General features: G+C 39.9%; 1 protein-coding gene across 3 annotated transcripts in view; it reads left to right on the forward strand.

Moving 5' to 3' along the window:
* The first annotated feature begins 355 nt into the window (after positions 1 to 355).
* Positions 356 to 22,129, forward strand: part of MLLT3 (MLLT3, super elongation complex subunit) — a 117,788-nt gene continuing 96,014 nt past the window's right edge. For all 3 annotated transcript variants that reach the window (XM_027670733.1, XM_027670734.1, XM_027670735.1), the window contains exons 1-2: positions 356 to 587; positions 1,061 to 1,241. In XM_027670733.1, the coding sequence (XP_027526534.1) occupies positions 576 to 587; positions 1,061 to 1,241 (193 nt within the window). In that variant the 5' untranslated portion in view covers positions 356 to 575. The remainder of the gene's footprint in view (positions 588 to 1,060; positions 1,242 to 22,129) is intronic.

Consider the following 22,129-nt stretch of genomic DNA (forward strand, 5'->3'; position numbering starts at 1 on the left):
AAGCAGAGGTGGAGGTTTGGGGAGTCGGAAAGTCCTGCTTTCAGTGTACCTTTGGCGCAGCGAGTCCTTCCTCTAGAGACTACCCCATCCGCCAGGCCGCGGCCGCCAGCCGGAATCCCGCTGGGCGGGGCTGTCCCACTCCCAGCCCGGCCCCACAACCTGTTACTTTAAGGGCGGGCGGGGCGGGGGCGGGACCAGGCGGAAGAACTCGCACGCTATTGGCTATCGCGCTGCCCTGGTGCCGCTCCCCGGCCGTGTCCCCCGCGCGGTGTCAGCCTGGAACGCATGCGTGGCGGGCGCTGCGTTGGCCGGCGAGGCTGGGGCGAGCGCCGGGGCTGCAGCGGGCGCGGCGCGGGGAGCGGGAGCGCGAGAGCGGGGAAAGGGAGCGGGAGCGCGGTGAGCCGGAGCCAGCAACCACCACCGCAGCCGGCGGGAGCAGCGAAGCAGAGGATGCCCGCCACTCACCCGCCACTCCTCTGCGCGCCCGCCATCTCCTCCACGTCCTCATGAATTAGGGCTGCGCGGTGGGGGTGGGGGACGGCAGCGAGAGCCCCAGCGGAACCGGCGCCCCAGGCATGGCTGGCTCGGTGAGTGAGCACCACGGGTCTCTCCCGCCCCTCCTCCCGGCGCTGCCGGGCGCCCGCCACCGGGAAGGAGTTGACGTGTAGGGAATTTCTCCTCGCATGCTGCTTTCCCTGCCTCCCGCTACTCCTGGCGGCGGCGTGGCGCGCGCACGCACTTGGAGGGAGCCGCGGTCCTGCCGCCGCACCGGGGGAAGCGGGCGCCGAGGCGCCAAGGAGAGGACGGGGCGTCCCTGACAGTGGCCCCTGGGTCGCCTCCCGGTGGCACCGAGAGCTGTTCTTCGTCCTCGCCTGTGGGACCGTTTTTTGTTGTTGTAGCGGTACCTTTCTGTTCTTGCCCCCCCCCCTTTGCCGTGTTTATGGCACCGCTGAGTCCCTGTGTCCCCGCATCGCCCGCGGTGGGGCCGTTGCCCGCGGCTGCCCGCACCATCCCCGCTTCCCCGGGCGCTCACCGGGCGTTCCCCTCTTCTTCCCCGCAGTGCGCCGTCCAGGTGAAGCTGGAGCTGGGACACCGAGCCCAGGTGAGGAAGAAACCCACCGTGGAGGGCTTCACGCACGACTGGATGGTGTTTGTCAGAGGTCCCGAGCACAGCAACATTCAGCACTTTGTGGAGAAAGTCATCTTTCACCTGCACGAGAGCTTCCCTAGGCCGAAAAGAGGTAGGGAGGACCGGACCGGCTTCCTGCCCCCACCGCCGGTAGCGAGCTCTCACCCGGGATGAGTGCTCGGAGCCGGCCCAGAGCGGGCGCAGCCGATGGGTCTGTGCCGGTCTCCTTGCAAAACAAAAGGCCGTCGGTGCCGGGGCCCTTCTCCCGCCTCTACTAGGGCTGTCCGGGGTCGGGAGGGACTCCCCTCTGCCGCTTCGCGCACTTGCTGCCGCGGGGATATCCACTCGCGGTTGCCCGGGGCCGCAAAGCTCGGCCCAGCCGTACGTCTGGGTCCCGACTCCTCCTGGTCTCTGAGCTGTGGGTGGCACGGAGCTGGCTTCTGTCCCGGTGTAGGTCCTCACTGGAGATTTTTGCCCACGTGTTACTTTCTTCTGGCTGGTCTTGCCTTCTCCCGATGACTGGAACAGGGATGCCTGGTACTTGTGTTTGGAGTCCCTCAGCACACTGCTTGTTCAGGGCTTCATCCTTTCATGAGTACATGAAAAGGTCTCAAAAGGTGTTTATGCGTGGTGCATATGTACGCACAGAAGTTGGGCTGGGAGAGGTATAAGAAGCCTTTTGTTTTCATGTCTGATTCTGGAGCCCTTGCTGTCCTAATTATTGTAGTTGGATTAGTTGAGGTAACAGTATAAATAAAAGAAGTGAACAGGTTTATTTATCTATGCAGACACAATGCTTAGGAATTATCCTTTATTTGATCTGTATCTTTATTGGCATCTAGTACTCCTCCAGTTCCTTAAAACAACACCATCATAAGTCCTATCTGCTTAGAGCTAGATGGGAATAAATTGAATGCTCAGAGAGCAAAAGACAGGAAGATTTGCAGTCTTAAGATAAAAAGGCTTTGTTTTTTGGCAGGGTAAAAACATATATTTTGATTTTATGTTTTTCACTTGGAAAATACCAAGCTGTGACTTTTTTTTACATCAATTATTGTGTTTCCTCTAGAATACTTTCTTCCCTTAAACATTGGAGTGTAAGAATTACAGTATTTCAGAGGCAGAGTTTATCCTCTGATATACAGGCTTTTAATTCTCTTTTATTTTCATAGAGTCAGTTAATTTTTTTGATCTATTGTAAACCAGTGCAGTAGTGCACAGTTTTCAGTGAATTGTATGCAATACTGCAGTATTACCGATGAATTAAATTGCCCAGATTGTCTGGTGGAGTTTTCCTTCTGCTTTCTTCTATTTGTTGTACAGAAAAACATGACTTTAGGTCAATCTAAATGACTTTAGCTCCTGAAAATAGGTCTAAGTAGTCTAAATAGGTGAGATAGCATTATCAATATTCAGTGAATTGGATGATGTATTGAAATCAGTGGTAGAAAGTACATTTAGTACTTGAAGCTCTGTCTGCATAGAGGATGTTGGTGATCCGCTATGCTTTTATTATCCATGCTATATTTATTTACTTGCTGTCTGGCCTCTGGGAGTATGAGTTTGCTGCCCAAACTTGGTTGCTAGATGTGATGTGGAGCTTGCTAATAAGAGTGTAGTTTAGGACTTTTGCAAGTGAAAGATGCATGATTTGCCACTTGAAGTGCTTTGTGTCTCCAGCTGCTGAGTTCAGTTACGCAGTCATTTAAGCTATTGTTTTGAAGTGTTTATTTTGGGGCTTTATTTGTATGCATCATTTTTATGATGTAGCAACTGCTGGGAAAGATGCCAGCTTATGTAGCCCAGGAGGGGACTTGTACTGTGCTTGCACATGGCTTGTATTGTAGGAGAACTAGGAGCCACTTCTATCCAGCAGAGCATAACTTGGATGGCCCGCACTCTGTTCACTTCTGGGCTTTGCTTAGCCTCTTAAAACTACAGCAATGAGTGAAAAAATAGATGCTGAAGAAATTTCAGGCCCTGAAATCAGTGGGAGAGTGATCCGTGTATAAATTACCTAGAACGTTTTCTGCTATTCAGAACTGTTTGGAACTGTGGTGGTGATGTGTGTCTCTTAAATGGGAGCGTTTTGTTTGTCTTTCTAATGTTAAATCTGTTCTATCAGAACATGAATGTTAATTGTTACATCAGTTAAAATTTCTGATGGAAGTATTCTAAGGTGGGTTTTTTTGTCTCTGTAAATCAGTGCTAGTAGTTTGGTTTGGTACCTTAAGTGTTGCATATTTAATAGGAAGATATGCATGTTTGTGGTGTTAGTCAAACTACGTGTTTTCCATCACTTCCTCTGCAGTTATATACTTTATTATTTTAGTACAGGATAACTTAACCACTTGGAGTTACTCAGTTGACAAACTACTTCTGAGCATGCTGAAGTTAGGTGTACAATATTAATCAAAAGAAAGTGCTAATATACTGACTAGCCATCATAAGACCTAGTTTTATGGTAAGGGTTCTTTTTATCTCTCGATTCGTAAGAAGAATGGCTGCTCTAATATGTATGCTTGCTAGGAAAAGTCTTATTAAGTCTATCTGTAAAGCTCACGATCAATTTGAAAATAATAAATCAATAGGCTCTCAGAGGTGTTATTAACTCATAATGTATTTCTGCTGCTATATCACCTTTTATTAGGGGCATAATAATTCCAAACACCAAGGGAGGCAAGAGAGATAAATTATTGCCAGGTCATTTGATTGCATGTTTATGAGAATAGCTAGATAAACTGTCAATTTGCCAGCTACAACTGTGACTTTGCTTATCTGTTCTGTTTTTGCTAGAAATTTTGGAAGTACTAGAGACTGGTGGTGAGTTTGCAAAGGTGTGTCCCAGTGTTTGTCGTGCTAATAGTTGCTGCAGAGCAATCAGGATTTTCTGCCCCAAAGTTGCATTAGTTTTAATGTGGCAACGTAGCTAGAAATGGTGGTCAGTCTTCGGAGTGCAGAGCAGGTTGGTTTGTGTGTGTAGGTAGGATGGAAGAGTGATGGTAACTAATGGGGAACAAAGTATACATAAGCTAGAGTAACCTGATAAAATAGTATTCATCTTTTAGCCTGTCTCCCCTTAAAATGCTGAGCTTGGCAGCAGTTTTATTGGTTTCTGTTTGCCTTATGGTGACCAAGTGCTTCAGTTTATCCTTGCATGGTGGAGCATACAGGCATTTGCAATGACCGATTCCCCTTACTTCAACCCCTTTAATGGTCTGCTCCTGCTGTCTGATTTCCATGAGTAGTTTCATGGGGGTGGTGGCTGTAAGACTGCTTGTCTTGTTAAAGGGAGTAGACTCACATCTAGACTCAGTTTTGAGTAGTATTTGCAAGACAAAAGCTCTCTAGAATCATCATGCAATCATAAATACTGCTGTTTTCAAACCATGTCTATTTGTGATGTGGATATAAATCAGTTAAGAGAAGATACGGAGCATTTCTAAGATTCTAGCTTTAGTTCAAAACACATGCTGCTTATGTTTCATTATTCATGTGAAGGAAATAGTGCTATGTGTAGAAGTGCAGTATTCTAAAGCGTGCAACAAGGTGTGTCACCAGATTGTAGTTAGTTTTGATTTGTGGCTATCATCATGGCTAGGCTTTGCAAATGAAGATTTGGGAAGGACTGTACCCACATTTGCCACAAGTGCGCTAGTGGCTAAAGAGGCCAGTGTGAGATAGGCAAGATCGGTTGTAAAAGGCACAGCAGAAAGACTCCTTGGATGGTATCAGCAAGACACGATTCTTTCTGCGTTGTCTTTTCTCCTCAAGAGTGATCCTGCGTGCATTCTCAAAGAAAGCAGCAGCGTTATATATAGTGTGTCTCCAGGCCTCCTGATTGGAGGCCAGAGTAGACCAGTGATGAAGATCACTATGGCCAAGGCTGAGATGTTGTTTCAGGGAGTCCTTGTATCTCCTCTTCGGGGCTCCTCTCTTGCAACAGCCAGTGGCAAGTTCACCATAAAGCACGATCTTGGGGAGGCGGTGGTCCTCCATCCTGGAGACGTGTCCTGCCCAATGCAGCTGTGTTCTCAGCAACATGACCTCAATACTCGTAACTGCTGCCTGTCCTAGAACAGACAGATTGATCACATAATCTGACCAGTTAGTTTTGATTTGTGGCTATACTGTCTCCAAAAAAAGAGCTATTGTTCGTGTGTGATAATGTGTCTCATTACTTTTATGGATGCTAAGCAATGCAAAAGTATTTTCTTCTTTCCTAATGAATGCTGGTGCTCTGCAACAGCAGCTTGACTCTTGACTACTATTTCTCTTACAGTATTTCATTTGGATAAGGTAACACATACTTTGTGTTTTGATGACTTTTAAGTACATACCAAAATCTACACTGAAACTAGTATGTTCTGAGTGGTTCAGTTTCTGTTAAACAGTGGCATATTTTGAGAAACTAAGTTTTTCAAATTAAAGAAAAAAATGGGTGGGCAATATTACTGTGCTAATAATTAAGTCAATATGAAAATGTTGGTTTGGGCACTGGAATGTTGTAACTTAAAAAGTGGAAGATGTTGCTTTCCTCTGCACAGCTAAGAATGGCAAAGCTTAGTGTATCTCGTAGTTCAGGAAGTTTTACAATGGTAGGGCCAAGTGGTGAAAGTGAAGCTGCTTGGTATTCTACTACAGGATGGACCAAACTCTAATATTCTTCTAGAAACTTCACAGCTCCGGTATTGGTTGTTTTCATTAATATTGTCTGTTAGCGCGGAATGAGACTTAGTGGACCATAACATTTTGAAATAAATTTGGCTTTTAAATACTAACTGCAAAAAAAGAAAAAGAAATCTTTTTGTGCTGTATTTAAAGTCAATGACAGTCTTAATTCTATTAATTTTAGTAAACTGAGTGGTATGAGGACAGGGACCTATAAGCAGATTCTTCCCAGATGATTTTAAGTTTTCTCTATACCAGCTAGCCCAGGCAGACCATCAAGGTCACTAAATAGGCAGTCAGTTTTCTGCTGTGTATTCTAGTAAGATATTTAGCTACATTAGTAAGAAATTAGGGCTGTTTTGTTTTTTTCTCCTCTTAAATTTGCCTGAGCTTAAGCATGTAGTGTGATAGGCACATGGAAATTTCATTTCCCATCAGTCTAACAGATACAGGCTTGATACTGCATCTTTTGGGGCAGTTCTTGCTATTTTAATTGCAAAACAGTTGTGTTATTGGGCATGGATTTACTCATCAGTGGATTTCAGCTGTGGCCACATGAAATGTCTGATATCTAGTGAAGAACTTCATTTGTTTAATAGGAAACTCTTGAGACTTAATTTTGTTACTGCTCTTTAATAAGAGACTAAATAGCTTTGAGAATACACACATGTTTTCAAGTGCACTTTCTAATTCAGCCCCATGCAAATCACAAGGGCATTTCACAGTTTTCTTTTTTCAAAGGAAGTGAGAAGAGTTTGAATATAAGGAAGCCATCAAGTTTCATATTTACATGAATGACATCAATAAATAATTGGTGGCCTTGAGGTTAAGATGGTACTTGTATAGGAAACCCTGCTTCTAATAAATAATTTCCCTTCATTAATATGTCTCTAAAAATGATCACATTCAATGTCAATGTTTAGGCTTTATTTAGAAGTATACAGTACAATAAGGACTTTGTTCCTAGGTTGGGCAGTGTACATGCGTTTTATGAATATACAAATCTCATGATCCCTTTTCATGAGAAGTGATTTGCTACCTGCTAAGACTTGAATTGCATTGGACTGAAATGAAGGTAAATGCAGACTGAAGTGTGACAATGGGCTATTACACCTGCTCAAGATACACAGTGACTGTACATTCTGTAGTACTTCACTGTGACAAGACAGGGGAATAACAAGGCTGCTATGTCCTCCAGTGTCAAAAACTTAATTTTTTAAATTTACTTTTAGTTTTTTTTGTGTGGTTTAATTGTGCAATTTATGTGTTCAATGTGTGCTTTTTTTCACCTTCCTGCATAGGATCGATGTCCAGTTTCACCTAGATTTCTTCCCTCTTCAAGCACCTTCCTACAAGGGCACATGCTGATTTCTGTCAGAACAGCCAATCAGTTCTGACTCTCTTAAGTCTTAAAAGATGAACCTTGATTATTTATTTCGCATTAGATTTATTTTGAATAGATTTAGTTGCTGAAACAGTATTTTTAGTTTCAAGAAGTTCTGGTTACATTTTACTAAAGCTACAATGTTAATAACTCAATGATTGTAACTCTTCCAGATTTTAGGAAGTAGGAAATGTAATTTCAGGGCTGTTGGGGGCAAGATTTTTGGGTAGCTGTAGATTAATACTCACTTGAAGTACAGAAAACCAGACTACTGTGTGTGAGATCAACTCTCACTTTTTGTAGTAAGATGAAGGGGAAGATACCTCAGTGGTGAAATTGGTAGACAGTTAAATTTGTTAGCATTTACTTGAGAAAATGAAAACAACTGTGTTGTTTGGTGTATATTGTTGTGACTCTATTTACTTATGTGCAGTTTTTATCCTTAGAAAAATAGATGTAAGAAATGTTTAAACCATGTATTTAATGTTACAGGTTAGGCAATGTAGGAGCCGGGTTTCAGAAAGTGTGCCGAACAGCACCCTGGGAGATGTAGTTCCCAAGTACTCCCACACACATGGGCAATGAGATACCCCATGGTGATTGGTCAAGGGAGTCACGTGTTACTTTGAACCTTGTATCTAGCGTGTTGTTTGGTTTGAATAAAGTGGATTTGGCCGTGAACCCCCAAAAAGCTAGTCGGGTCCGTGTAATTTATTTATGTATTATACTAATACGCCACAAGGCAATATGAACTGCAGGTATAATTATGTCTGTTAAGATTCAGTAAGCTGTAAAATCTTGGATATTTTTGGGGTTTTTTTGTGATTTTTTTTTTTGGTGGTGTTCTTGTAACAATGTTGTGCAGTATTGTTATGGTTATTTTTTTGGTGATTTGTTTGTTTTTTTTTTGTGTTGTGGGTTTATTTTTTTCTTTTACATTCAGATTATGGAGAGAAATGTTGAAGGGGGTTATTATGTCCTTTGTTAGAATCTGTAAAAGAGGTTGACAGCTTGATAGTTGCAACCTCTAAAGCCTGTTGATAATACTGGGGGAAAAACCAGATTAATTTATAAAGATTTGATCCAGAATTAAGTCTATAGGCTGCTGCAGTTTGACTACATTAATTTATGTGAGACTCTTGTGATGAACGCCCGCAATTTTAAACCAGCAGAATTCAGTTCATGTGCTATCATCCTCTTTCTTCCCTTCCTGGTAGTGATTGATAGACATATATGAAGACATAGGAACAGTCAAATTCTAGCACTTATATATGTATTTGCATGGAAATTATGATTTCTCATCTTGTTATAAAACACTTAGCTTGTAATTCAAGATGTTGTTTCTTTTTGTATCATTGTTGGCTTTTTTATGTGTCTTCTAGTATATAAAGGACTGGAAGAACAGATCGGTATTTAAAATATTTGTATGTTTACTTAAATACATTTTAAAATTAAAATTTATGTATGTCATCAGAGAGTTTCTTATCAGTATCCTTGGCTTAATTCTCTCCCTTGCTTGCCACATATGGGCTGTATCACACTGCCAGTCCTGTGCCGAGCTCGTGCGCTGACTCTGGCTCTCTTGAGGAGTATAGATTTGTTTCTTTGAGCTTCCCAGAAAAGCCCAGTGGTGCTGCATGAGTTTCATTTTAAAATTTGTGCACACTGTGATGACAGAGGTCTCGATAGCTGTAACTGCATGTAAAAGATGGATCAAATTTAGTTTCTTTTATTTGAGGTTTGGACATATTCTGAGCAGCTGCTGCTTGTGCAGTACCTGGACTTCAGTAACTTGTCCATAATTCTATGTAAAAATAAATATGCCTATACAGAGTAGGCTGTGTGTATTTTTCGTAGGGCATCTTGATCATGAGGGTAAATACCAGGATAGGTATTTCTGTTTTCATATGGTTATGATGGCAAACATTGTATTGCAAACTGCACTATTGTACCTAACAAACCAAAAAACAGAGCTCAATGAGCAGTGTGAGGTGGATTGGTTTTATTGATGGCTGTTAGAATGCTGAGTGGTTTGCACTCAGTCTGATTGACTACTTGTGCTTGCTGTTCTAATGCTTGCACAGAAAAACTCCACCCAATTCCATGACACTAACTGTTCTGCTTGTTCTAGATAGAAGTAGTGTAAACATAACATAGATCTTGAAACGGGTTGACGGGCAAGGTGTAGACTTGTAGGGGAAGTTGAGAACTTTCTCTGTATACTTAGAGGGAGACAATATTTTACCTTTCATTTGCTAACCTTAAAGGAGTAATGTGGGGACTCAGTGAAAACAGAACTACCTTGTGTTGTGGGCTGGAGGCCAGCAACCAGGGTATTTTCCATTGTGTGTGGGAAAAATGGCAGGTGTATGATGTTACTCAGAGCAGCCTTTCTGGTAATGGAGGGTGGAATTCTTCCTTATGAATTTTGATTGACTGGTATGAAATGGATAAATGGCATTTTAGTTCCTCTTGTTATCCAGTGCCTGGCTCTATAGTGTGTAATAACAGAAAAATTATTTTCACATTTCATCTTACATAATGGAAATTCCAAGTGAATATTTTATTGAAGAATTTGGTAAAAATTTACACAGTTTTTATCATCACAGCACTAGCATCATGCTTTCCTGAAAAGCAGGAAAGAGGTGGATTAAACTTGAAACCTTGTGTGCTCTCTGAACATGGAGGTATACAGGTCTGGTATAATATTCAAGGGCAGATATTGTTAACTAGGATACTGCCAGATGATGACTTAATATGACTGCAAGGAAAGACAAAACTTTGTGAAAGAGTAAAGTATATTGAAATGTGTACAATTGTAGTAGTGAGACAAATAATTTTCCAATCTATTTCTGTGAAAAGATCTTAATGAAAATTACTTTTAAATAGTTCTAACAAATTGTTTCTTTATATCCCTAAACATATAAAGCTGAGAAGCTTTCACTTTTAAGAGAACAGCATGTCCTTGCAATAGTTTTTTAACCTGATGTTGTGTTTTGCCTCTGTGAGAAGGTAAACTTCTACTTGGGGAAAGAAGTGGACACTTGTGAACACAGATTTATTATTCTTAGCCAGACCCAGTGCCCAACCCTTTGCAGCCAATATCCAGTTGCTGCCTTTCATTGGAGGACTGCTTAGTAACTGGAGGTGCTGCTTAGGATCCAGGTCCTGTCATGGTGTGCTCTTGCTTGCCATGGTCTGCGTCTCCCAGGGCTCTCTGGTTTTGTTTTGCTGACCACTGGCTCAGCAAGCACTGCATTCCAGAGCTTTGCTCCAGTGCAGCGGAGGCAGCGTGGAAGAGAGCATGCAGTGACCCAATGGGCAGGCTGACAAGGAAATAGAGATGTATATCTACTGCCAATGCATGGGATTTGCGTTGGAGTTTATAAGAAAGGGGGAGGAAGTTGTGGAAGGGTTTTGGTGTGTTTAAAGACTGAATGCAGAAAATATTTAGGTAAATTATTCCCTAGGTTTAGTAGCTGACTAGAGGATGGAAGTACAGTTATACTAGTTTTGGGCAAGGTCAGTTAACTGTACCAAAAAAACCCCCAACAGGTAAACTTTAGACATCTAAAAACTAATGAGCAATGCATTGGCAAGAGCAATGGCAAGGAATAAAGAGATCCTGATGTGAGTAAGATGTTGAAAGCAGAGATGTTTTGGGGGGGGAGGGAACTCAGAAGGTTTTATTTATCCTTTTGTTTGTTCTAAGTCACTTTCAAACATAATCATCCCAGTGCTAAGATTTTTGTGTGTTCATGTTTGAACATGTGGAATTAAAATGCTTTATTTTCCTTCCATGTGTTCTGGAAATTAGATTTTTTTAGCATTGCTCTAAGATGGCTTTGAAGGCCTACAGGCAAGCCGAAATATTAAAGGCCTACAGGAATTCAGCCATAATTGTTTTATGGCTTGCCAGAAATCAGCCCTATTTGTATAGGTAGCATAGAGAATAGCTGTGAATTGACAATTTGACACCATTTATATCCACCATAAAAATAATAACAAAAAGTTAAAGGAGTGTTTTGGAAGTAGGAACTAAACTTTAAATGCTAATTGCTTCTCCATTTTCTCATAGGAACAAAAAGGAAACAGTTTAGAAAGCTTTTTGTTGAAGCAAGGTTAAAAAGGACCTTGTCTACTTTAAGGATATTTAGTACTGTACTTTCACTGTGAAATTGCACACTTGTTTTTTACTTTAGTACAAGATCACACCATCCAAAATAAACTTAGATTAAAATGAACTTAACTACTACTAAGTCAGAAGGAAACTTCATGCAGTATGAATAGGCAGCAGTATGAGTAAGTAGTCCAAGTGATCTCTCTTCTGGAAAATTGGGAATAGTTCATTTCTCTTTTGTGAGTATAAACTTGTGCCCTTGTTGTTTTCTGAAAGGCTTTCTTCAAATCATTTGTCCAGGTACCATTTGTGACTGAAAACTTGTGTGCAGACCAGAAACTGTAGTTTGATACTTTCTTGGTTGCTTGGGAAAGCAATCTTGGAAATGTGATGGTAATTTTATTTGAAAACCAGGGCTTAGGAAGCACTGGATCCCCACAAGGGAGTTTTTGGGTCTTCCGTGTTGATAAGCATCCAGTGACAGTAACTTATTTGCATTTGTCTTGCTTTTCACTTGGCTATACAGAGTACTCTGAACATTGAAATATGTTTGTGGGGTTATCCCAGAGCCACTCCCAGGGGAGTGATGTAGGGAAGAATGTTCTCTGAGATACCATTCAGTGTCTTGGGGTAACAGCAAGTGCTGGAAGATCATAATTTCTTAGAAAAAAAGTAGCACTTAGAGGTGTGGCTTGGTGTTGGCATAAATACCAAGTAGGAGAACCTGTTGCTGTGTCTCCATACAAGTCTAAAGAGATGTTGAACTCCAGGTCACTTGGAAAAGTAAGAAAACCTGTTGATAACAAATGAAGATTCCAGTACTTTACAACTACAGGAGCATTGAGGCTTTAGTGTTGCTTCAAGTGATGACTGTTGAGGTGGTTATGTTTAGCTGGCAGTAGTCTATATTCTGTAAACACAGCAGAGCAGACAAATGAGTGACCCAGTACACCACACTGAGGAGAGCAGAGGCTACCAATTCTGTTCCAGCAGTCATCCAGGTAGGCTGGCTGACATTCAATGAAACTTCTGTTTGCTGTTGGACTCACTTGATATATGAGCAAGGTTTGGCACCTTATATCTGACCTGCCCTATCAGATCTCACGGTATTCCTCTTAAGTCTTACTCTGAAAAGGAAAGAGATTTTTATCTCAAGAATTAATGCCATTTGTCCTGCAACCAGTGGCATTCCTGTCATAAAAAATACTGGTTTCTTTATTAACATCTCAACTTTCTTTGTCTCCTGGTATCTGGAGATGAATGACATTTTAATACGCTGTGGGATTTGTCTTAAGTTCATTACTTCTAGATCTTTTGATTTAAGGCTGTTTGCTCTTGATGGCTTTTAGGTTGTCTGGTTATACCCTTAGTTGATTTCCAATTTTCACATTTCTGTAAAAGATGAAAGAAACACTTAAATATTTCTATGTGAGCTTGTCATATAGACTGTGGGTTTGTTCAGTAACTAAATGTTGCTTTGAGGACGTAGCTGCTTCTCAGTTTATGATATTTGAATGTTACCTCCTGACTTGAGGCAAGTGTCTTGCTAACATCTGTAATTTGGCTTGACTGGTAAATATCTTCCCCCCCTTATAAAGCAACGCCTGAGTTTCAATTCCTGGGCTTCTCAGAGAGCTAAGAACGTCCTTACTGGGATGGGATTGTTTCAAAGTACCTGGTGAGGATTTGGATTCTGTGAACTTTGTATGGCATTGAATACGTACTGCATTTCCTTTTTGAAAACTTTGCCAGAAATAGAAACCATGCAGTCGATCCAAGATGAAGGACAAATACCTTGTGACTTCTATGCATTGAGGTGTGAGCAGTTGTACAACTCTAATATAGAGCTTGAATTATAATGTGATAGCCGTTCAAACTGTGTCATTTAGCACTTCATCTGAGTTGGCTGCAATTTAACAGTGCAGTTGATAGTTTGAGCACTGTGCAGCTTAAGTTTTTTCTCTTGTCATTTACATTCTAAATTGATAAAATGTCATTCAGCTGGGGAGCAGGGACAGGGTGGAGATTTTGAATGTACTTCAAGCAGGTTTTAATCTTGTGGCATGCTTAAGTCAACTGGTATGTGAAGGGAGACTCTCCAGCCATCTGCTGTAACCGCATGGCTATAGTGATTGGACTTCCAAGAAGTTCCTACTAATAAAGATGTTTGATATCTCATTTGGGTTGTGTTGTGAAACAGAATTTAATTAAAAGGTGGTGTAGTTTGTTGTGATTTGTTGGCATCTCTGACCTCTGAGCAAGTCCTCTGGAGAACAGGAAGTGCATTTGCTGCTTATCTTCTATGTGCTTGTTTGGTCTTATTTGGTTGCAGTTTTCCCCTTGGTTGTCTTTGTGCAAAGAAACTGTACACAGCGTGTGGTAGGTGAAGAGCCTTTGGGAGGTTTTTATTCTGTACTGTCCCCATTCTCATCTTCTAAACCAGCAATGATTATCTTGGTCTCTGTGCACTAGTTGAGGCACCCAGAGGAGTTTATTTTCCATTTGCTAATATGTGTATCCTGTACTTGTGCACGCAGTATAGTTCTTGGGGAAGAATTTGAAGTGTATCCATTATTACTGTGAGTGCTAAGACTGCCTGAGAGGCTTTAAAAGTTAGTGGATCCTTACATGAGGTCTTGTTTATACCGCTTCTTTGAACTTTCTACTGCTATGTCATTATTTCCTGTGTAAAGTTTATAGCAAAAAAAAGAAAAGAAAGGACATGATCCTTTTTAAACATCTATAAAATAAGATCTTTAGCTGCAGAAAGTAGATTTGGAACTTGTGAATTCATCTACCAAGCTGAATTGCCATATGACTAATCTTAGTGTGCCTTAGTTAAGGCTGAAAGTAAGCTCATCTGGAGTTGGTCAACACCTCACTTAAATACTTTGTTCTCATCTTCCTCTTTCTCATGGGTTGCTATCCCAGTTGCTAGACAATTAGTTTTATTCTTAGAGCTCTGGTGAATACAATTAGATTCATGCATACAGTAAACAACTTCGTGTGTGTGTGCCTTGATAGATGTGGGTGCAGCCTGCTGTCAAATGGGATGGCTCATCTCTTCCAGTGGAAGCTTGGAGTCACATGAGATACTGTGTTTAAAAAAAAAAAACACCTGTCCTTAAATTCCTTGAATGTGTAAGTACTGCTTTGATATTGCTGCCGATGTGTTGTGGTCTTGGCTCTGACACTTGTACCTTTGTACAAGAAGCTTTAACTCACTGAATAAGCTGTTCTTATTAGTGAATTTCACTTATTTGTTAGAGCTGCAGACTTTGCAGCATGTTTGGAAGGTACAGGGGACTGCAGAAGTATTAATTTTTAAGATCCAAAGGAAGTTGCAGAGCTTAGGGGAAAGTTTCCATTGTAGCTGACAAATGGTTGTCTGCCAACTAGGAACCATACAGATCTGTACTAAGAAAAACATAATAAGTGTTCTTCTTTACACTTAAAAAGAAAGAAATGTAATATTTTAAAAAGTTTTTCTCTTCAGTTTTTCCAACGAAACATCTTGTTTTTCTTGAAGTGGCCTGTGATACTCTGTTTACTCAGTGGATAAGGAAGGTCAGTAAAGGGAGCTCTCTCATATTTTTAGTTTTTAGAGTTCTGAAGAGCAGTGAATTCCCTCTTTGTTTGAATGCTTACAGGCTTTCCAGTATGCAAGGTATGTGGTAGTATTCCAGGAAACTTTACTGCCCAACTTAGCAAGGTTTTTAAAAACTGTCTAGATTTGTCATGCCAAAGCTGGAACTTACTCCTTCTTGTATCTGTGGTTTCCATGCAACTCTGTTTTTGCTTCTTATGTTCAATGTACATCCTTGAATTTACTTTTTGTGTGTGTGTGTTTTTAATGTGTGTTTGTGCATTTAAGATGCCTAATTGGTTTCTTGACTGGTAATCTTCAATGCTCAAATGAATTAATCAGCTTACTTCTTGAGTTTGATATTTGCTGGGGAAGCTACTTAGTTCAGTGTCCTGTTTTAAGACCTGCTTCTTGGCACAGTGATAAGTGTTCATTAACTGAATGGCATACTAGTGATGGAGAGTAAGCTGCAGTATATCAGTGATGTGGAGCTAAGCTCTGCCTGCCCAGCTCTCAGAATTCTCTCTACTGCAGGCTCATAATTCAGTAGGCTTTTACAGCACCATGGTTGAAGATGGACATGTAATTAAAATGTGACAGCATTATTGATTTGGTGTGCTATGATAGGTTTAACTGGATGCAAACTGTTAAATTTCTCTAAATGATAAACAGAAGAAGTCAGCACTGACTCAGGCTGCTTCTCATGGTTTTGACACTTGTATATCAAAACTACTACTTTAGCACTCTCTATAGAGGTCTTGATCCATACTCAAGTTGGACCACCTGTTCATTTTCCTACAGAAATTAGTAACTTGGCAACAGTCCTGACTTCAAAAAGCAGTGCAGACTTTTTTTTTCTATTTCTCATAGTGAGTATTTTTATTTATAAATCATTCCTTTTTGATTCAGGCAATCAGCCTGAGTGTGGTGGAAGTTTGAAGCTGAGAGATGTTAAGTCTCAAAAAAAAAAAAAATTGCTTGCTTTCTTCTACAGCAGAAGAGTTTTTCCAGACCCAAGAAAGTAAAACAGATTTTTGACTCTGAATTTGCAGGGTTTAAAGGTGTGGTGCTTTCAATGGTGCTCCCAGTGCTGGTTGCACTGAATTAGAGACTCCTACAAGACCCTTCTGCAGCATCTAGCCAAGGACCATCATTGTTAGGAATCATGGGGTGTTTTCTGTATTCCTGGCAATGGTGGATGGGCTAGAATACTGCAGATACTGTTTCTTCATATAAACCTGAAGAGTTATGCCAATTGCATGGCAAAAATGGAATACTCTTGCCAAATTGCAGAGCAGCAAGTGATTACTGCGTTGGTCTAGAGTCCTCTCCCATGTTTCTGCTGGCTTCAGAATGCGTGGCTTTATGCTCATATAAAATAATTTAAAAAACCCTAAATTGTGGCCTTCATTAGTGTTGTGATTTTTTTGTTGCCTCACTAGCAACAGAAGTAGTCTTGACTTTTGTTGCTGATGGTAGGAACAAGTACTTGGGACTGTTTTCTGTACAGTAAGGGCAACTGTTTTCTTCACTAGTATTTGAACAGGTAGAATAGTCTGCTGTCTTCTTCTTTAGTTTGCTTGCAGGCCAGCAGTGCTCAAAAGACAATAACGTGACATCAGAACAGATTTTAGCAATAGAGACTTCTGGTGTCATCAAGATAGGATTAATAAATACAGAATATAAAGGTGTTTCATTTAAGCAAGGTAAGGGAGGAGAAATCTTTTTAAATCACATGTCCAAAAGTTTTTCTGTCATGATGGTCAATTTGCTTATCTTGCATCTGTAGTGATATGAATGCAAAAGTTTTCTGATGTTTTTTCAAAAGGCCTATTCCAAATGGTTTTATTAAGAGACCAACTGAACTTAATGGTATCGTGCTGCATGCTATCACTCTCAGATTACAGCAAAGTAATTTGTTGTTTTAAACTTCCGTTATACAAGCCCTCAGGATCTATTTGTCCATAAGGCGTTTTCATCATACATATAGTTGGAAACAAATTGATTGGATTGTTCGGAAATTAAATACATGAAGTGTTAGTACAACTGAACTGCCTTACCAAGCTTTTAAACAGGGTTGACTTGAGAAGGCATGGCCTTGAGGTCAACAAGAGTGCAAACAAAAAAAAAAAAAAGGTTCGTCCAAAACATGGATAGTCCAGAGCAGTTAGCTCAAGTTTATATTCCAGTTTTCAAATTTTAAATGCTTTTCACAGGCGTTTGCTGGCTTGTAGAAATGCCTTGGGTAAGGTGAGGGAAGCTATAGGTGTTTTTATGAAAACATGGAATGGTGAGCACAGACTCACCAGGCAAACAGCAAGACCAGAAGCTTTAGGGTGATTATTTTCCCTTCTTCAGTGTTAAGCAAAGCAGTGTTACCCACAAATCCTTAAACAATTAATTGAGTGTCCTTTGACTTACATGTCTGCAGATGCAGTTCTGTATTAACACTCCTGTGAGAAGCAGAAACTACTGTGCCCATTTACATGCATTGGTGAACTCTGTTCTCCTGCAGCATTCCAGCTTGTTGGGGAGACAGAAATTCCTGCACAGTTTTAGAAATCTGAAACCTCAAAGAGTAAGAGGCTGTAAAGGACAATGAGTGAAAAACTAGAATGGGGACTTCTTTGATTAGATCCAACAGTTGCTACTTACCCCACATCTTTACCTGACATAACAATGAGATAAGTTGTTCATAGAAGCAAGAGGAGAAAACTATTCCGCAGAAAAGTCAGAAGGTGCAAATTCACTCTCATTAAGCAGATCTGAGATAAGTATTATGAGGAAATCCTCTTGCCAAAAATCATTTTGGGTAAGATCTTCTTAGTCTTTTCATATGTTGTAAGAAATTTAAGCAGATTCTTCTTTTACTTGCTTTGCTCTGGATAGGTGTTGTAATTTCAGATTTTTAATATTTGAGCTTTTTGTGGGTGGGTTTTCTTCTTTTTTTCCTCACCCTGAAAAGCTTCCTGCTTGTGTTGTTTTGGTTTTTTATCTACCTAGGAAGAAGTCGAAACTGGCAACACCTCTATGTGATGTCAGTGACAACACTGTCTCCTGCATGAAATTGGCAAGCAAGTTGTTCATGCTGTGTATGTAACTAATCCTCCTTTCTCATACTTGAGCTTCTATAAGAGAGTGAATTGCCTCTGCTGTGGTTATGTGCATTATTGTGGACAGCAGTTTGAGTTCAATGAGAACTGTGCTTTAACACCTGGATATTGTTTTGAAAAAGTAATAGCTTCATCCTCCCCTCCAGCACTCCAGGATATCTTTGTTTATCATTGTTTTAAAGTCTAATACAATGGGCTTGTATTTTTTACGTTTTAAAAAAATTTGTTGAAGTTCATCAGTTAATTTTTTTAAAGATTATCAGCTTAATGGAAACTTTTGTGTCTTTATTAACATAATTTGCTATGAAATATCAGGTTTCTTTTAAAAAACAGCAAAAATCTCACACCTTAGGTCCCGAAAATACAAATTCTTGAACATAGCAGTAAAGCCCTCTGAGCCACATGCTTTGTACTTGCTTAAGTGTTTGCAGGCCTAAAGCCTTTGTTTTTTGGAAGTTCTGTCATTGTCTCTTTTCTCATTGCCTTGGAAAAAAGAGATTCTACCAATAACGGTACTTTTTTCTCACAATACACTATTTGGGAATTCACTGTATTGTTTAATTTCTGTAAAATATGTAAAATAGTGCTGATTACTGTGATTTAAGGCAGTTTGTTCCTAATGTAATACTTAGAAATAGTTTAGCTTTTTTTTTTCTTAGCCCTTTTTTCAGTAGTTCCTTTAAAGTCTTTCTGGAATCTGTTTTTTGAGGATGGTTCTGTTTCTTCCCTTTCCTCCCCTGCCAATAGTCTGATATTTATAGGAGAAAAATAATTGATTATTGCTAACATTTCTTAGAAGGAAACTGTACTTAAAAGGCAACTGATTTTGTACTTAAAAGGTAACATTGGACTGCTTGACTTTCTGGGAGTTGTTTAGGGGTGATTGTGATGTAAATATATTTTTTTATTAGTCAAATATTTAGAGTTTATATTGTTGATTTAGTTCATGGCATGATTCATTTATTCCTGAAGGCTTTTCCCAAAGCAGGTAGCCGTTTAGTTGCTCTGAAATGCTTATGATACTGATTTAAGCTTTGCCATTATAATACCGTAACAGACAGAGAAAAATCCATGTGTATTATGTCGTGAGTATGTTTTTATAAGTCTTAAGAAATAACTGACTTCATGGGAGGTTACTCTGTCTGGAAAGCTGAAGTAGGTATATGTTAAACTTTGGGTTTTGGTCTTGGTGTCTGAAGGTGTTTGCATTAGATTAACATACTTAAACATAATTGTTGACATACTAATGTATGTATTGTAACTGAATATCCAGCACTAAATGCATTTTAAATGTAACTGTAGAAAATGTAGTAGAAGTAAGGGAATGTTACAGATGGTTAACACAGTGAAATACTTAGCAATAGCTTTTTATTTTGGTGGGAAGTTCAGCACCGAGTTTTGATGAGTTTTCCAATTTGGTTACCTTAGGTAAAAACCATACAGAGAAAAGGAAACCAGGCTTTCCTCAGTAGTGCCCACTGATGGGACAAAAGGCAATGGGCGCACGTTTAAATATAGGAAATTCCATCTGAACTGACAAAACCTCTTTTTCTTTCAAAACTGTGCAGATGATTAAATGCTGGATGAAGTTGCTCAGAGTCTCCATCCTTTGAGATACTCAAATTTCCACTGCCCAGGTCCTTGAGAAATCTTCTCTGGGAAGTGGTGAGAGGAAAGGGCATGGAAGCTGACTAGAATTCAGGACAGAAAGGGGAATTCCATGGTGCCCTCCAACCTCAAATGCTCTGTGATTCTGTGAAGTAGCAGAAGATGTAGATAGAGGCTTGACATTTGTGAAAAAATTATGCTTGCAGTCCAAAACTGTCTTCCTGATTTGCACTCTGTCAGAAACTGTAATGTGAAATGATGGCTGCAGTATGCTGTGAATGTTGCAAGCTTGTTTATTTTCAGAAAGTGATCAAAGAAGTTTGTACTAGGAAAGGTGACCAAGGAGTTAGAACTATAGCAGTTACTGCTTATCACAGAATGGTTTGGGTTGGAAGGGACCTTGAAGATCATCCATATCCAACCCCCCTGCCATGGGCAGGGACACCTTCCACTAGACCAAGTTGCTCAGAGCCCTACCCAACATGGCCTTGAACACTGCCAGGGATGGGGCATCCACAACTCTAGGCAAATGATTAAATACTAAAATTTTGCTTGTTTAAATATCATTGTACTTTTCAGTGATACTTGATTTCAGATATAGAAAATGTACATGTGAAGCCTGACTATATTCTTCCTTCTTATTATTGTTTTCTGCTGACGTGCATTTTTAGCTATGGTCGGAGAAGGAGTAATGTCTTCTGTGGCCATTCAGTTTCATCAGCTATTGGATTTTTGTGTGAGGTGTTCCACTGCATGAACAGAGATCGTTTTTTCCCCTTTGTGATTCTGAAGATTTGCTTAGGCTGTTTTGACTTACAGGCCACATAGTGCTTATGGCTCTGAATCTTAAGTATTGGCATTTCCTGTTACAGCTTATAGAAGAGACTCTCCCAATTTGCAGAGGAAAATTTGGGGTCTGCAAAAGGAACAAAGGATAAATCTGTTGCTAGAGAGCTAAAGACTTTTTGGAAGATTTTATAAAGAAAAGAAATATAGGAAATGTTTAATACAAAGGTGGAGAAACCAGAACTTGCTGAGATTTCCCATCTCTTAAGATGAATTAAGAGGCACTGCTGTCTCAGGAAGTGCTTGGAAAATAGATTCAAATGTGACAGCATCTTAATGATACTCAAGACAAATTTCTATTTTTCTCTCTTCCTTTTTCCCTTCCTTATAAGTCAGTTGATTTCATCCCTGGATTGCATCTTCGTTGCACTTGATGCTGAAATTCACTTTTTAGGGAGTGAAAGTATTTCCTGTCTGAAGAGGTGTTTTCCAACTATGACAAATCCAAACCCTTCTCATCCTCATTTCTTTTATTCATCATTCTAATTCATGGGGTTTTTTTTCCTTCCTGTCATGTTTAAGTGATTAACTGTATGTCAGAAGCTGCCCTTGAGATCTGCAGAGATTTGAAAGATTGATCCATGAAGAAGGCAAATGATTGAGTCTCTTTACATTAAAGCATGATCAAAGCATTGGAAGGAACAACATGGAGTTGTATAGGATTACAACTCTTTACTTGTAAGGTACAATTTTATATATTGAGAGTCAAGATAAATCTGCCTCCAGTTCTTGATTTTGTTTTTCTGTGTTAGGTAACACCAAAATACCTGCAATAAATTAAGAATTGTCTGTTTGAGAGTCTTTTGTGTCTTGTTGCTTCTCACCTGGCTCAGTCAGTTTCTTTTTGAAATAAGCTTTTGGCTGAATTTGTGGAGGAAACGTAGGAGGAAAATGCAAGTGAATTTTAAAGGAATGCTTCAATGCTATGTATGTAAATATAGAAACTTTAAATAGATCTTTAAAGTATCAGAAGGTTAAAGCATGCCTTAGCCACATGCTGGGACAAATCCTTTTTTATTTTACATTTTGAAAATGAGAAAACAGGCTAAGAAAAACAAAAAAAATGGTGTAGAACTTGGATGAGTATAGCATTGGATAATTTGACTTAATGTTCAAGGCAAAAATTGTTGAATGATTCTACATGCAGAAGAAAGGGAACATTTATTTTCCAGGTTTTTCAGTAAAAAGATGCATGTGTGACATAGTTTTATAGAGAAGTACGCTCTATGAAAAATTCTGGGCTCTTTTGGATAATTGTGTTTTTCCTAGACAATTGGGAGCTACAGCAATTTTGGTTCCAAGTCTTTCGGATGTTTTTAATAGTAGTGGTGTACAGTGAAATACAGTGCTGATGGTGGCGTCTTTCAGATCTATAGGATTTTTAGGTTTAGTGTAAGATTGTTTAAACTTAACTTTTCATGAAAGATTTACAAATTTATTAATTCTTTCACCTGTCCATTGATAATTAACCTGATTGGTTTTGGTGGTTTTTAAAGTCTCCTTTCTTCCTTTTTATATTACTATGATTCACAGCTGTGTCTCTATATATTATTGGAAAAAAAAAAAGTCTACTCTCTGCCTCCATTAGAAACTGACAAGAGACTCATACTTAAAACATACAGGCATGAAAACTTGACTTTGTTTCAGGCTGACGTACTTAGTAAAGGGCTGG

This window comes from Neopelma chrysocephalum, unplaced genomic scaffold (genome assembly GCF_003984885.1).
Source record: "Neopelma chrysocephalum unplaced genomic scaffold, ASM398488v2 Primary Assembly neopelma1_96926, whole genome shotgun sequence".
NCBI lineage: Eukaryota > Metazoa > Chordata > Aves > Passeriformes > Pipridae > Neopelma > Neopelma chrysocephalum.